Source organism: Bos indicus x Bos taurus, chromosome 5, assembly GCF_003369695.1.
Source record: "Bos indicus x Bos taurus breed Angus x Brahman F1 hybrid chromosome 5, Bos_hybrid_MaternalHap_v2.0, whole genome shotgun sequence".
NCBI lineage: Eukaryota > Metazoa > Chordata > Mammalia > Artiodactyla > Bovidae > Bos > Bos indicus x Bos taurus.
In genome coordinates, this window is record NC_040080.1 from 80971294 (window position 1) to 80988979 (window position 17686).

The following is a 17686-nucleotide window of genomic DNA, read 5'->3' on the forward strand; positions in this document are numbered from 1 at the left end:
TGTCCACAGTTATCAAAAAGCCAGATGTAATAGAGTAATATATATAGTAATAGAGGGAATTATCTCATATACTTCTCATGTTTATTAGGACGCTCTAACCTCTCACTCATTTCATTAACAACCACTTTAGAAAAAGGTCTCTTTCTCTACACCATGTTTAAATCAAATCATCAGCCTTCTGCATGTACTCTTCAAACCCACACCCTGTAATACATGGGTATATCTTAATTTTCAAATTACCTTTCCTCCCATAAATTTTGCTCCCAACACTCTTCACCCAGTTTTTCCTCCTGAAAATCAACTTCTACCACTTGCTTCTTTCCATTGATTAGGCACCTAGAGAGAGAGGAAGAAGGAAGGAGGGAAGGAAAAAATATGATGGAAAATAAATAAAAGGATAATGATATGGCACTATGAAATACCAAATATCTTGTTGGTTTAGGATCTAACCACATGGAAAATACAGTTTTGCTATTAATTTATTTGTTAATTTACTTCAAAACTTTCTACAGGATTAAAATTTCAGATATTCTTTCAAAATTATTATTCTCCCTAGTTGTAACTAATGATAACTGAGTAAAGGAACTGCCAGAAAATGCCAGTTAAACTCTTCTTTTTTTTCTATTTTGAAAGGCATAACTTACGGTGACCTTTTGATAGGCTAACAGTATGTTGATGAACTTCAAGTGAAGTGAAAAAAAGAGTATTTCGTATCATCAGCGCTTACATTTTCTAAGGGATCACATGGGGCAGTATACTGAGCCTTTAAAGGTCATAGACTTCTTTACTTTGAGAGATATTAAATAGCTTATGAAAATAGGGGTCAGCTGCATGATAACCAGAAGAAAAGAGCATTCCCAATAGGGAAGTAAGATATTTGAGATTATATTGACTGTCCTTTTTTAAGATTGTATTCATTGTCCATAAAGCAAAAAATTAATTTTGCATATAAATGCCATGGTTGTAAATGAATGAATGTACAGGTCTTAGAATCAATAGCTATTGATCTTGCTGTATGAATGCTAATATTGTCTGCATATACTAAGTATTATGATAAGAACTAATAATTTCACAGGCTAAAATACTCTCCAGTAATTTTTTGTTTCTGCAATTTTTTTATACTTTTCTGAACTTAGCAAAAATGATTTTACTTCACTTATAGGAGCATAAGATAAATAATCTTTATCATTAAGGAACTTACTTTTTAAAATTATTATTTCTTTGAAGATCACTAAAACAAGTAAGAAACAAAGGAGTCTCAAGACTAGATTGTAGGCAGGGTACTGAGCCACCTTGGGGAAGAAATAGAATAATGGCATTTCTTCACTATTTAATAACATACAATTTATGCATTAGTAGGATTTCATGTGGGCTTCCTCTGGAGAAGGAAATGGCAACCCACTCCAATATTCTTGCCTAGAGAATCCTGTGGACAGAGGAGCCTGGTGAGCTGCTGTCTATAGGGTCGCACAGAGTCTGACACGACTGAGTCAACTTAGCATGCATGCATGCATTGGAGAAGGAAATGGCAACCCACTCCAGTGTTTTGCCTGGAAAATCCCAGGGATGGAGGAGGCTGATGGGCTGCCGTCTGTAGCATCACACAGAGTCGGACACGACTGAAGTGACTTAGCAGCAGCAGCAGCAGCATGTGGGCTTCCCAGGCGGTGCTAGTGGCAAAGAACCTACTGTCAACGCAGAAGACATAAGGGATGAGGGTTCGATCCCTGGGTTAGGAAGATTCTCTGGAAGAGGGCATGGCAACCCACACCAGTATTCTTGCCTGGCGAATACCATGGACAGAGGAACCCGGCAGGCTATGGTCCAGAGAGTCACAAAGAGTTGGACATGACTGAAATGACTTAGCACACACACATGCAGGATTTCATGTATGACTGGAAGAAACCATGGCCACAAATTATTTTCCCTTTACCTTCAGATAATGTTTAAAGTTCCTTCAAAAAGAAGACTTTCATTCTGCCATTGTTAGGAATTACTCTAGATACAATGCTTATAGGAAAAGATAGCATTATTGACATTGTTCCAGTAGGTTTTAAATACCTGATAATAGATTATGACCAAGAGTTCTTTTCAGAGAGGTAAAGGTATGAAATCTTGCACAAATGAATATTCACTCAGTTGAAGGGACACCATGAAGCAGGAAATATGTGGATAAAAGGGCAATTCTTCCATATCACGTAGATTATGACGGAACAGTCTCTCTACCACTGGATCATCTTCCATAATTCTGGAGTTAGTAAACACTGACCATAAGAAGAGACAGAGGATGATGGTCTTCAACACAAAAAGCCAGATTTCAGTTTGTACTTTTCCACCCTGGAACTTCTCTTACCACTTGCTGACTACAGGTCTTCAGGAGTAGTGTCCTCTCCAGAGTGCCTGTCATCTGAAAGTGCTAAAAGAATGAGTGCCAGTTAGTAGATGTACTGTGTTCATATTGCCCCATATGCCCAAAGTCATCAAGCCATTCCAAAGTTATACCAGTGAAAAGTCAGTGGTAATGTTCTACTTCATGGAGAAAATTAATGACTATGCACATTGGTAGGTAAACACCCAAATCTCCAACTGAAGTTTCTTACTAGTTATTCAGGAACTGTACTGGGTCATATGGTGCTGGTGAGGAAACTTAATTGCTCAATTTCTGAAGGCACATTAACTTTTTCAGGGTCAATTGAGTAAATTAGCTCATCCAGGTCATTAAGCCTATCTCTACATGACATGACAATTTCCACCTAGCACTGTATCATTTACCCCACATTCGCTCTGAGCATGCACATATTCTTTCTCTACTTGGAGAAAGTGTGCTCATTTGAATGTCAGCAATCTCTTGCTGGCTGCAGTGATTCCCTTTGTGTCTTTTGAAGGCTTCCAGGGATCTCTAAAGATTTGCTGGTGCAGCAATGGCACTGAACTGAACTGAACTGAACTGGACGGCACCCCACTCCAGTACTCTTGCCTGGAAACTCCCATGGGCGGAGGAGCCTGGTAGGCTGCAGTCCATGGGGTCGCTAAGAGTCGGGCATGACTGAGCGACTTCACTTTCACTTTTCACTTTCATGCATCGGAGAAGGAAATGGCAACCCACTCCAGTATTCTTGCCTGGATAATCCCAGGGACGGGGGAGCCTGGTGGGCTGCTGTCTATGGGGTCGCATAGAGTTGGATACGACTGAAGCGACTAAGCAGCAGCAGCAGCAGCAGCAGCTATTAGAGCCTCACCAGCAGATGAGTGGTTTAGTTGTCCAGAAATGGTATAATTTCAGGGGTTTTGAGCACAGTACTGTACTTCAAAGTATCTCTTCCTATTTGAAAAAGCCAACATTATTGGTTCATTTGGGTGGGAGTTTTGACTTTCTTTTAGGATTCAATAGCTGTTTATGAAAACACAACTTCCACTAAGAGGCTATGTTATTAGAACCCAAGTTAGGGGAATAAATTGATGACAATTTGAGAGCAGTCTCTGTACTACCTCTCAAGAGGGTAATCAGAAAAGCCTGTGGGTGTTTTGGGCACCACAAAGGTGGGGAAATATCACTGGCCCTTAAAAAGCAGGCATGAGAGAGTGTCACTTAAAGAAAAATGTTTATCCCCCAAATGCCAATGGTTGGCCCAAATGAGAAGTAGTGATGGAAGGAAAGGGCAAACACCCCCTCTTCCTCTGTTATGTCCAGGCTACATTGGAGAGTCATAAATTGGTATAGATGAATACAGGTGAGGAGGCAAAGGGACATGGCATACTCTCTCAGAGGTGTTTTAGAGCAGTGCTCCTTTCTTGTACATGTAAATCAGCAGGAATCTTGTGAAAATGCCAGTTCTCATTTAGCAGGTCTGGGGAATGGCCAGGGATTCTGCATTTCTAATCTCTTATGCTGCTGGTTCACAAACCATACTGTGAATGGCAAGGACTTAGAATAACATGCACATGAGCAGTAACATGGTCTTGGATAAAAATGATGAGTATAAAATAAATCTGACAGAAATTATAGTGCAAGTCAGTATGACTAATTAAGGGCCTCTCCGATGACTCAGTGGTAAAGAATCCACCTGCCAACGCCACAGATGTGGGTTCGATCCCTGGATTGGACGATCCTGGAGAAGAAAATGGCAACCCACTCCAATATTTTTGCTTGGGAAATCCCATGGCCAGAAGAGCCTGGCAGGCTACAGTCCATGGGGTTGCAAGAGTCAGACATGGCTTAGAGACCAAACAACCACAAGACTAATTAAATATTGAAAATTCCACCAAAAGATTGATAGATCATTTTTTTAAAAAAGATATACTTACCATTTCTACCTAGCTAAAGATTTTAATCATTTTCTGAGGCTTATGTTTTGAGGCTTATGGTTTGAGGCTTATGGTTTTGAGGCTTATGGTTTGAAATCTTTACTAATAATTCTGATGGTGTGCTTTGTAAAGATATAAGAAATAACTGTTTTCCTAGTTTCCATCACTTTCTCCTGTTGGTGAATAGTTCAGTAAATGTCAATTTCTGATTAAGTATTCCTTCACAAAATTCATAGCAGAGCTTGTTTAAACCTCCCCTGCCCGCCTTTTATTAATCTATCATGACAGTCTCTCTGTTCTTTCCTCTGAGGTGAGCAATGCCCTTTCATCTTTGCAGGTCAATGGGAAGGATCTCTCAAAGGCTACCCATGAAGAGGCAGTGGAAGCTTTTCGAAATGCCAAGGAGCCTATCGTGGTCCAGGTGCTAAGGCGAACACCTCTCAGTAAACCAGCCTATGGGACAGCCCCAGAAGTGCGACTCATGAATGCCAGCACTCAGACGGACATCACCTTTGAACATATAATGGCCCTGGCCAAACTTAGGCCACCCACCCCTCCAGTGCCCGACATCTGTCCATTTCTGCTCTCAGACAGGTATTTTTCTGTCTTTTATACTAGAGCCTTATCTGTTGTCATTTGTCATTGAAAGTAGATGTTGGAAAGAATCAGGCACCGTAGCAAGTTGACAGTTACAGAGACAAGCTCTCAGTTCTGTTTGGAAAATATCTGTGACTGTGTCTCCATACATTTAGTTCTCAGTTGTCTTGCTCCTCCCTTTCCTGACCCACATAATTGTTTCAGCTCAGGAATCCTACTTGCTGAGATGCAGTGAGAAAGTCTGGCTCTGATTAGTTCATCTTCATATTTTCAGTCATCACAAACCTCGCACAGCTCACAAGCACAGGTCAGGGAAATAGATTTTCTCACTGAAGTTGCCAAAAACATTATTAAGACAGACCTAGAAGCAGCATGTTGGCACTCTGTCCTCCTTTGTGGGTTGCCTTGCTCTCGTTCTTTTTTTTTTTTTTTTCCTCTTCTTTGAAGAAGCTAGGAAATTCACTTTATTAAGGTGCAATTCTCTGCAGGAAGCAATTACCCGATATATTGAGATGTAAACCAAAGGTCCTGGCTGTCTGAGAGGAAGTATATAGAGCTACAAAATAAAGAACTATTAAACGAATATTTCTTCCTAGTTTTTACCTGAGTTAAAGGCTGTTACAGCTATTTTACTCAAATAATCCTACCTGTGCCGTTTTGGAAGTCTGTTTGGCCCCACACATTTTGTTCTGTGAGTTTTTAAGCAAATATTCAAAAATGATTGAGAGCTTGTTATATAAGAGCAGAACTCTCTGTTGGCTTCATTTTCATTGCCTGTTGCAATCCATGTTCCATTTAGTAAAATGTAGACCTGGTCATGACACCTGCCTGCCCTTTAGTGTCTTCTATTAAGTCCATCTCAGTGATTCACATGTGCTCATTAAAGTCACTTGGGAACTTTGAAAAGCAGAATAAATGCAGTGCCCGGCTCAGTCCTACCTCAGGCCAAAATATAGGCATTCGAACTTTTCAGAAATCTCCCTAAGCAATTTTAATGTGCACCATGTGCACCACTTCTTGAAGCCTTATGTTTCTAGGTGGGCAGGGCCTCTGTCTGTCTGACCTATGATTCTAGTCGTGTATCCCTTACTTATTAAATAGCCCCTTGTGTCAGGCATTAGAACTCAGTCCTGGGCAGAAAACTGGTAACAAAAACAAAGCCACTACCTCCTGGAGCTTATATTCTAGAAGGGAAATGAAAAACAGACAAACAAAAGAACAAATAATATTTATTTGTACAGCCTGATGCAGAGTAGCCATCCAACAAATACATTCTTGAATGAATAATAGTTAACATTTACTAGCTAACTTAACATGTTTTAGATAATATTCCTCATAAAAGTCTCCTGAGTGAGCACATTACATTATTACCATGCCCATGTCACAGATGAGGAAAAAATGTTAAGGAATTTGTCAAGGTCACACAAAAGGAAGTGATAGGGTCAGGCTTCTGAACCTAAGGCATTTGACCCCTTGGTAGGTGCTCTCATAGCTTCTCTATTTTCCCCTTAATTATCACACTGTATTAAAATCCCCACTTTGCTGCTCTACCCAATTAATAGGACAATAATTGGGTTTTGTGCCCAACCAATTTCCAGCAATTGGCATAGGGCCTGGCATCTTGTAGATACTCAGTAAATGCTTACTCAAGTATCAGGAAGGTGTCCTTCACAGCAGGCCTCCTTTTTCAATAATTCAAGGACCAGGAAAACACATCAGCTGCTCTAAACAGCAGGTTATGATGTTTAAGCAGTGGGAATGGGCTTCTCAAAACCAGTCCAGGTTTAAGCTCTTAGACCAGCAAGCAAGATGCTGCCTGCACTGCTTTTGTTCTTTGGGCCCAAATTAGAGAACAGTAAGAAGAGGCTGGTAGAGTATTTACACTGATCCTGTGAGGTACCAGGATGGATCTTTCCGGCTTTTCAGCTATTAATAGATAAGGGGACTAATTTATACTACAAAGTTCATTTTTGTCCTAATGTTCAAAATGGACTTAGAGACCTTTCCTGAAGGCACCTTGGTTAATTTCACATAGGCTTCTTTCACTGAAATTCTCATAGAGAACCTCATGCCCTTTGCTGCTAAACTGTGCTTAGCTTTCACATTGGGCTTCCCAGGTCGTGCCAGTGGTAAAGAATACACCTGCCAGTGCAGGAGACGCAAAAGATGTAGGCTCTATTCCTGGGTCATGAAGATCCCTTGGGCGAGGAAGTGACACCTCATTCCAGTATTCTTGCCTAGAAAATTCCATGGGCAGAGGAGCCTGGTGGGCAACAGTCCAAACGGTTACAAAAAGTAGGACACAACCAAGCAACTGAGCCACACACACACACACACACACACACACACACACAGAGCTTCATATTGTATAATGTATACATATGGCATATAGTAATTTGAAAGCACTACTATGAATTATTTAAAACATTTCCCAAAAGTTAATGGATACATAAAAGTCATACACAGTGTCCTGGAACCCCTTCATTTCCTTTACTTTATCAGTTCTCTGTCCCAAGATGTTTTCTAAAAGGATTATGAAACTCTATGGTTTATAGGGGTTTCCAGTGAGTTATCACCGTGAACATTCTTTAGTGTTTGTGTATGTGGGTTATGAGGGAGAATGAGGAAGAAAGTCTCAAGAAATGGAGGCAATGTGAGTACAATTTACAGACTGAAAAATACAATCCCCACTTCACTCCCACATCTGTGGATTCTGCATTTAAGGATTCAACTAACTTCAGACTTGATTTTTTGATCCATGGTTAATTGAAAAAAAATACAGAACCCATGCATTCAGAAGACTGACTGTATGAGCTTTTAAAATCACATTTAAGAAACAGTTTGAGGCTGTAATTATGAAATTGGTAGTACTTTATTACAAAATACCCACCTTTGGGCAGACTGCAGTCTCAAAAGCCACACACCCATCTATGTATCAAGTCCACTGGATGGAATGGAAGGCAGCCAGAGTATCAATATGGCACCATTGCCAGGATAGAGGGCACATCTGCCCCTTCACAAAATGAAGCTCTGACAATGAGCCATTATCTTGGTATTCTCTCAGAAAATCAAATTGATGGATTTCATATAAAGGGAGAAAGAAAAGCAATTGTTCTTTCTGAGCTGTAGTTCATTTAAAGGCTAGATCACTATAGGTCTTATTGGTGAGCAGAGAAAACTAAAGTGAAATTCTAATGTCTTTTTTTAATCTTGAGAACAACCCTTTTGATCCATTTCTATCATATTGCTACATTCCCCACAGCTGCCATTCTCTCCATCCGATGGAGCATGAATTTTATGAGGACAATGAGTATCTTTCCAGCTTGCCTGCTGATCCAGACAGAACAGAGGACTTTGAATATGAGGTAAGATCATTTTCACACCACTTTACACTTTTCCATGAAGTTATGGTTGAGGGGTTTTGCATAACAAAGAAAAAATTAATTTATTACTATGAGACATATTTTATCTATTATATATCTAAGCTAAGAGCTTTTAAATATTTGTTTCAGCTATTTGGTGTCTAGTATTTTATGTGTATTGGAAAACATTTTGATAATATAAACCTGAAAATAATTTGCTCACATTTTTGTTGCTTTGTATAAATAGTATTATGGAAGCTACATTTTTTTTCTTCTTTTTGTAATATAAGAGAATTTCAAGTAGAGTTTGGAAAGGAAATTATATTTAAAACCAAGACTATGTTTACTATTTTTATTCATTCTGTAGTACTTTTATTTTAATTGATAAACTAAATTTTATATTATTTGTATTCCCCTTCACAAACTCAATATTCTTTTTATTTATGACTTCCCTATTGGCTCAGACGGTAAAGTGTCTGTCTACAAAGTGGGAGACCTGGGTTCGATCCCTGAGTCAGGAAGATCCCCTGGAGAAGGAAATGGCACTCCACTCCAGTACTCTTGCCTGGAAAATCCCATGGACAGAGGAGCCTGGTAGGCTACAGTCCATGGGGTCGCAAAGAGTCAGACATGACTGAACAACTTCACTTCAAAAACTCAATATTCTTTTTATTTATGACTCAAGTACTTTAAAGAATATTTTCCCTGACTTTCTAGAAAGAGAGATGACCTCATGTCCTTTGTTGTTAAACCATGTTTAACCTTTACATAGTACATGTTAGAGTGTGTGTACTATGATATGAAATAATTTCCAAAACCTGTCTATTAATTACTTAAAAGTTTGCACAAAAGTTAAAGGATTCATCCTAATATTTCCTCAGTTTCTGCAGTCCATGAATCTTTGAAAGGTTTCAGACTACTCTGACATTTGGAAATAAAGTAGATTGAGGGCATAAAGAAGCTTTGGTAAACAGCAAAGAAGTCATGATTATCTGCCCTTTTAATGCTTTAGATGATGTCATACAAGTTCAGCAAAATGTTCTCTTCCATTTTACAACCAGGAAATCCTGAAATCTCTTCCCTTAGGAGGATCTGAAATTAAATAAGGCCAATTCAGTGAAGCTCACCTAAAGCAAATAGACATTTATTTGAAAGCTCCCTCCAAAAGTCATTGCTGGGGATTACAGAAATCATTATTTCTTTTCAGCCAGAATTTGGAAGAGTGTGCAATGATACCCAATATCTGAGTAAATGGTTTTGTCATTTTTGTTCACATTAATTACTTATCCCCCCTCTCCATTAATTTGATTGAAAAGTTTTATAAATCCTCAAGTACTGATATACACTGAAATATCCATTAAGTTTTGTCTATTCATGCAAAATAAATTACAAAGTTGAGTCACTTATCCAAATAATTCAAGATTAAATGATGTCTTTCTTTCAGTTAATTAATTGCTTTGGGTTTGGGGGATGGAATTATCTAGATCACTTCAACTTTTTATTTAGTTTGTGCCTTAAACCTTTATTAAAATACATCTGATATTTGGCAAAACTAATACAATTATGTAAAGTTTAAAAATAAAATTAAAAATAAATAAATAAATAAAATACATCTGTGTACTAGGGAAGGGTATGGGAGAGAGACTTGCTTAGGCTAAGCAGAGTCACAGTAAAAATTATTTTCAATAATTAGCATGTCATTGACTATTACAATACAGTCAGATTCTCTAGTGCTTACTCTAGCTGAACCACATCCTCTTTTCCAACCAATGTCAACCCCTAATAGAGGCCAGCATCGGTGTGATGACAGTGGTAAATGCTCAGACAGGTCTTCTGTAGCCTGTAATCTGAACTAATCACAGAATCCTAGTCATTACTTGGCTGTCAGCTGTGATTCTCTTGCCAAAGGCACCTTTCTGAGTTATTGAAATAAAGAATGTTCCAGTGAAATTTAAATAAGGAATAAGTTACTGTGACAGGCTTCGGTCAGGAGGAAGGGTACAGTTGAGAATATCTGCATGGCTAATGGGGGAGTGGAGGCACTGGGGAAGACCCAAGGATAATGGACCAACTTTAGAAGAGAGTGATTCTACTCTATACCTCACAGTGTGTTACACTAACATGGCAGAGTGTCACACACCATCCCTCTTGATTGCGTCAGATGGGACTGTGAGACCTAGTGAGCCCACTGCTATCACCAGAACTGACTGTGCTCACCACATTAAGTGGGGGGAGATTTAGAAATGCTGCCTTTACATGCTATTACACTTAGAAGCAGACTGGTCCAGTGTTTCTGTGACTAGCTCAGATGATCCCAGCTTCTCCAGAAACTCTGTTAATAACCCAGAAGTTGGGGGGATGCAGAGAATGCCATGGTCCTTCAAGAAGGACCAGTTTTATGCCACTCAGAGAGTATTATGGGAACCTGAGGTCTAATGGTCAAACAGAGGACTTCATCTCAGAAAGAGATACTCATTCCTCTTCAGCTTAAAAATGAAAACACATTGATAGGCAATTGGGAAAGTAGAGATATGACTCCTTTTCATCTGTTTTTGTTCAGTTGTACCATAAATATTTAATGAGCAGTTAAAAAAGATGCCAGGTTTTTATCTAGGTTTTTATTTAGGATTGATAAAGCCTTTACTCCAGTGGAGCTTAACCTTTAGGGGACAGAGATGGGCAGAAAACAAGTGAAGATGCATTATATCAGATGGTGATTAAGTCCTCGTGGAGAACAAGCAGTTTGGGTAACAGAGGAAGGAAATGCATGGTTTGGGGATGAGGTGTTGCTGTCTCATACAGGTGGTCAGGGAGGGCTGCTCTCTTAAGAGACCTGAAGAGAACTAGCCATGTGGATTCTGAGAGAGCAGCTTTCCAGATAGAACAGAGGGCAAGCATGGATACGAAGGGCCAAAAGCAGGACCACTCCTGGATGTGCCCAGGTACAGCAGAGGCCAGTGTACTCTGGGGACCGGGCAAAGGGGATAGACAGGCAGCAGTATGAGGCAAACTCAGAATGAGTAGGGGCATATCTTGAGGGACCTTTGGCTTTTACAATGAGATGCAAAGTTGCTGAAGGAGAGCCTGGCCAGGTTCTGCAGTCCTCACAGGATCCCTCTGATGCTGGAATGAGCTTGAAGGTGGGCAAGTAGTCTCCAGCCTACCAGTGAGAGGAAAAAGGGGGAATGGGACCTGGCTGATGACAGAGGCGGTGGTAAGATACGGTCTGGAAGGCAGCATTCACCCTGCCCTGAGGCTCTGCCTGTGTCCGTGCTTCCACATCTTATCTTCTAGCTTTAATAGTCTGTGCTCTGGGGGGCTTTCTTCTTCTGACTTTCTAAAAGCAAAATATCATAGGCCAGAGTGAAACACAGCTTCTGGCATCCACTGAAACTAGCATAATAAATCTACTCTTAAAAGACAAAGTGTACAGAACTGCATTTCTGAACTTGCTGAAAGCAAACTATGCAATTATTAATATTTAGGCATCTTTTTAAAAGGCCTACTTACTATCGACTCAGTGAACCAAAGCTGATCTATCTTGTGGATACATATTTAGGGACTTTTAGTGTGGGAATTTTTGACCCAATAGACCAAAACAGACCTGAATATCTCTATAAATACACATTTAGGGACTCTCTAACACGCAGATTACTCTATAGAAAGATGGTAACTGCTCCCCTCAGAGCCATGATAGACAGCAAGCACGTCTTTGGAGATACTGTAGTCAGTATGTCAATGCTATGGTGACTCTGGTGGGGTAGGGACCTCTATGAAATTTTAATGACACCCATATCTCACCATGACCTATCACCACTTTCCCCAGGAAAATTATTTGACTGGGTTTTACATTTCCCCTCAGTGCTTCAGAAAAATCTCAGCAGACCAGTCTTTATTAAAAGACTCACAGCTTGAAATTTGATCTTTTTTCAAAAACAATAGCACTGTTTTCTAATTAAAAATGATAAAGGATTTTAATTTTAACTTTGAGGGAAAAAATAAAAACATAAAAATTTACACAATACAGCCTTCATAAGAGTCAGGGTCCTGACTTTCACTGAAATAACACTGAGGATTAAGCACTCTTTTTCTGTATTTTCAACTTTGTTCATTTTTTTCTTTCATAGAGCCAGCTAAAGGTTGAAATAAATCATAAATAGCCTTTAGCAAGTCACAGGCAGATCTCACATCCAGCCTCTACCAGAAATAATTTAAAGGGAAAGGCTTTGAGAAATATAGAGCTCTTTTGTCCAACTCTTAATAGAGATATGTTTGCTGTTGCAGGAGGGCAGAGAAGATGTTGAATTTTCTGCAGCATTTGCAATCAACTCTCAAAATTCGATGTTGAGAGCGGAAAGTCAGAAAATTAATAAGTGCAGCATTTTGATAGTATAAAATATCATGTTAGACACAACAAGCAAGTAATTTTAGCAACATTTCTAAGCCTGGTGATTTTCATCACTTAGAAATGCTACTTGAAATTGTTGTTATTCCTTGGCCTAAAATAAGCTGAAGAAACATCCAACAGCCTAAGTACTCATAGAGTTGCCCTTGTCTGTACATTGTCATCACTGTGAAAGGGCGTTTAGAAATTTGCTTGGACAGATGGTAAAGAGAGAAAGACAAGTACATGTCAGAGTTCTATATAATGTTAACTGAAAATCCAACTTGGGCTATAAACAAGAAAGAGCATTAAGCATATTAATTAGCTACCTCTTAGCAATTCTTATGCAAAGCATAAGTAAACCCTTGTGCTCTGCTGAGAAGTGTCATTTTGCAAAATTTATTTCCCAGGTCTGGATCCCTGTGAATATGTGCAGAATATTTGTGAGAATTTAAGTATATAATCTCTCTCACATAGTTAAAGAAAAGAGAATTTTGAATCAAAGACATGTTCATTCAAAAAAATAGCTAACAAGAGAATAAGCATTAGTGAGATTTTAATCATATCTTTTTGGACAGATTCATGATTTGTGAGCCAGCTTTCAGAAAAATGTCCCTAGTGTGCATACGTAAGAGCTATATGTCTCCTTTCTAGTCTGTGAGGGCAGAAGCCTTCTCTGCCTGTTCATCATTGCATCCTATCACCTGTCTCAAATCTGGTACTCAGTATTTGACGAAGGAATATATGAGGGTTCTTACTGCTGTCTCCATGAACCAAACTTTGAGCAGTGCAGTCCCTTTCCACCTTTTGTACAAGGGAATTGGAAAGGAGCTTGAGACCACCATGAAGTTATGACAGATATCCTCTCCCTTTTTAATAGGTATTTGTTCTTTTTTCAAGTTTGTTCTGTTTTACTGAGCTCTCCCTATTTACCTCACCCCCTAGCCCCTGGCAACCATTTTTTCTACACCCCATTTCTGTGTTTGACTTTATTTTGTTTTGTTTCGATTCCACATGAGTGATACCATGCATATTTATTTTTCTCTATCTAATTAATTTAACTTAGCATAATACCAAAATCTATCTATGTCACAAATGAAAGAATTTCCATCTTTCTCATGGCTGAATGATAGTTCATTTTATGCACATACATATATATGTGCATATATATATATATATATGTATACTACACCTTCTTTATCTGTTCATCTATTGATACATAGTTTGTTTTCATATCTTGGCTATTATAAAGGTATTTGTTCTTTATGTTAGGGGTTCTAATCCTAGTGCTATTTTTGTTTCAGTTAAACCTTTCTAAGGAAAGGGCTAAAACATGGAGAAACAAAAAGAACTATGTAATGAAATAGATTTTTGACTCCATTAAAATTAATTTTTCTAGTCATAATATTATAAATTCATAGAATCTCATATTTGACATGTTCTCTAATCCACTCCTATATCCAGTTTGTAAGTTCTTCAACAAGGGATAGTTAAGCAAGCTTGTAAAACTCCACAGTGGACAGAGAACTGAGAGCCTCCCCAAGTAAACAACTCTGACTCTTACAGTCAGTTCAGTCACTCAGTCATGTCCAACTCCTTGTGACCCCATAAACCGCAGCACACCAGGCCTCCCTGTCTATCACCAACTCCCAGAGTGCACCCAAACCCATGTCCATCGAGCTGGTGATGCCATCCAACCATCTCATTCTCTGTCGTCCCCTTCTCCTCCTGCCCTCAATCTTTCCCAGCATCAGTCTTTTCCAATGAGTCAGCTCTTCACAGCAGGTGGCCAAGTATTGAAGTTTCAGCTTCAACATCCATCCTTCCAATGAACAGGACTGGTCTCCTTTAGAATGGACTGGTTGGATCTCCTTGCAGTCCAAGGGACTCTCAAGAGTCTTATCCAACACCACAGTTCAAAAACATCAATTCTTCAGTGCTCAGCTTTCCTTATAGTCAAACTCATATCCATACATGACCACTGGAAAAACCATAGCCTTGACTAGACGGATCTTTGTTGACAAAGTAATGTCTCTGCTTTTTAATATGCTATCTAGGTTGGTCATAACTTTCCTTCCAAGGAGTAAGCGTCTTTTAATTTCATGGCTGCAATCACCATCTGCAGTGATTTGGAGCCCCCCAAGATAAACTTAGCCACTGTTTCCACTGTTTCTCCATCTATTTGCCATGAAATGATGGGACCAGATGCCATGATCTTAGTTTTCTTAATGTTGAGTTTTAAGCTAACTTTTTCACTCTCCTCTTTCACTTTCATCAAGAGGCTGTTTATTTCTTCTTCACTTTCTGCCATAAGAGTGGTGTCTTCTGCATATCTGAGGTTATTGATATTTCTCCCGGCAATCTTGATTCCAGCTTGTGCTTCCTCCAGCCCAGCATTTCTCATGATGTACTCTGCATATAAGTTAAATAAGCAGGGTGACAAAATACAGTCTTGCTGCTGCTGCTGCTGCTAAGTCGCTTCAGTCGTGTCTGACTCTGTGCGACCCCATAGATGGCAGCCCACTAGGCTCCTCTGTCCCTGGGATTCTCCAGGCAAGAATACAGGAGTGGGGTGCCATTGCCTTCTCCAATGCATGAAAGTGAAAAGTGAAAGTGAAGTCGCTCAGTCATGTCCGACTCCTAGCAACCTCGTGGACTGCTGCCTACCAGGCTCCTCCGTCCATGGGATTTTCCAGGCAAGAGTACTGGAGTGGGGTGCCATTGCCTTCTCCGATACAGCCTTGACGTACTCCTTTTCCTACTTGGAACCAGTCTGTTGTTCCATGTCCAGTTCTAACTGTTGCTTTCTGACCTACATACAGGTATAGTCTCTGAGAAATGTACTATGAAGTTTGAAAAAGTGATAGCAGGAGTGCGTTTGGGTATAAAACATAACTCATAAACAGACTATATAGTATCCATATGTTGTGTTAGACATCAGGGAAAGAGAAAATAGTGTGCAGTGTGAAAATATAGAATCTTCAGAATTTTTTAATTGACTGGGTGCTTTACAGTTCACCAATCTATTTCCTTCCACTTGTTAGTTCCATTTTAGAATTATTAATAAAATATCTAAAATAACTTCATACCACTTACCTCTTGAGCAATAAAATCATCCATTTAAAAATCATGTTAATAAGTTCATTCTTTGGGGAACTGTATTGAATTGAAAACTAATCTAGATGAAGTGTGAATATATTTTTATTAATTTGAACATTTAAGATAACATGTTGTTCTGCCAGACAGGCGTTGGTTCAGTAAGGTATCTAGTAATGAGACTACCATTTTCACTTCAGTTCACCATATCAGTTATATCACATTAAATCCTAATCATGGCAGCCAAACCGTCCAGTTGTCATATATTGAGGATTATATGTCCTATATCATGACTGCTTCCTCCTTTGTCTAAGACATTCCTTTATCTCCAGGCTACTTCTTGATCTCCTGGGGCCAGTCTATAGTCTGTAGTCCATCCAATCCCCACTGCCAGACCAGCCCTTCTTAAATGCGCTTCTTATTGGCTCACTCCCCTGTTTGTCATCTTGTAGGGCTCTGTTCCTTGAATTAACTCTAAGATACCCTATGTGGCATTGAAGATCCTTTGTACTCTGTCACTGCTCTATTTTTCCAGACTCTAGTAGTGTGCTTTTCTTTATTTGTGTCTTTACTATGGGCTTTTTCACTCCTGAAACACCTTTCTCACTATCACTTTCCCATCAATGAACTCCCCTATGATATTCCATAAATATTTTTGTCATGATTCCCTGGGCTATAGTGATTTTTGTACTTATATTTTTATTCTAAATGATTTTTATTTTTAATAGAAGTGACCACTCCTAATTATCTTTATATCACCTGGAAAGTCTAGCACATGCCCTGGTTCATGAAGGCCACCCAGTAGGATTTGATGAGTGAACAAAGTATTGACCATTTCTGCTGGTGTTATTCTATGAGCCTGAATACAAATTCAAAGGGATAAATGAAGGAAAGATCAAACCAGTCAATCCTAAAGGAAATTGACCCTGAATATTCAATGGACGGACTGATGCTACAGCTGAAGCTCCAATAATTTTGCCACCTGATGCAAAGGGCCAACTCATTGGAAAAGACCCTGATGCTGGGAAAGATTGAGGGCAGGAGGAGAAGGGGGCAACAGAGGATGAGATGGTTGGATAGTATGACTCCGTGGACATGGGTTTGAGCCAATTCATGCAGCCCATGGAGTTGGACACGACTTAGCAACTAAATGGGCTTCCCTTGTGGCTCAGCTGGTAAAGAATCCACCTGCAATGTGGGAGACCTGGGCTTGATCCCTGGGTTAGGAAGATTGCATAGAGAAGGGAAAGGCTACCCACTCCAGTATTCTAGCCTGGAGAATTCCATGGACTGTATAGTCCATGGGGTCGCAAAGAGTCGGACATGACTGAGGAACTTTCACTTAGCAACTAAACATCAACAACAAAATGAAGGCAAAGAAGAAGAGAATTTTGTAATAGAGTTGTGAAAGTCTTTTTTTTTTCTCATAATAATTCAACTAATAATCCGGTTGTTAGAATAAACAGTTAACATACACTTGTACCAGGTTGTAAAAGAAGGAAATCTGGATTTTTCTGATTGCCTTTCTAACAAAGAAAATCTGCATGTTTTACCCCAAACTTATAAGTTGGAGGACCCTAGCAAATAGACATGCTAATTTACATAGGTAAAGAATGGACTAGGGTTCAGTATTTATTAGGATAATCAGATGTCCTGGTTTGCCCTAAACTGTCTGCATGTATGACTACTGTTCAATTTAGTTATGAATGGCATCCTCTTCCACTTTCAGAAATGTCCTATTGCACAGTACATTGTATGGTTTTCCTGGTTTTTATACTTGTTGAACCTTAGTGGAGGCTGAGACTTTGTAATCCCATTCTATATTGTCCTAATATTCCAAGCAGAGGTGACTCAGAATTTCCCAATTTGAATACCGATCTTATTAAATTGAACAGTTTTCCTAAGTCATGAGTCTCTATTAAAAAAAAAAAAAAGTCTTCCT

General features: G+C 39.3%; 1 protein-coding gene across 1 annotated transcript in view; it reads left to right on the forward strand.

The window, feature by feature from the left end:
- The window catches only part of PDZRN4 (PDZ domain containing ring finger 4), a 432600-nt gene that overhangs the window by 350057 nt on the left and 64857 nt on the right, over window positions 1–17686 (forward strand). Inside the window, 2 exon segments of the mRNA XM_027542592.1 lie at window positions 4643–4899; window positions 8165–8267. Coding sequence (XP_027398393.1) covers window positions 4643–4899; window positions 8165–8267 — 360 coding nt within the window.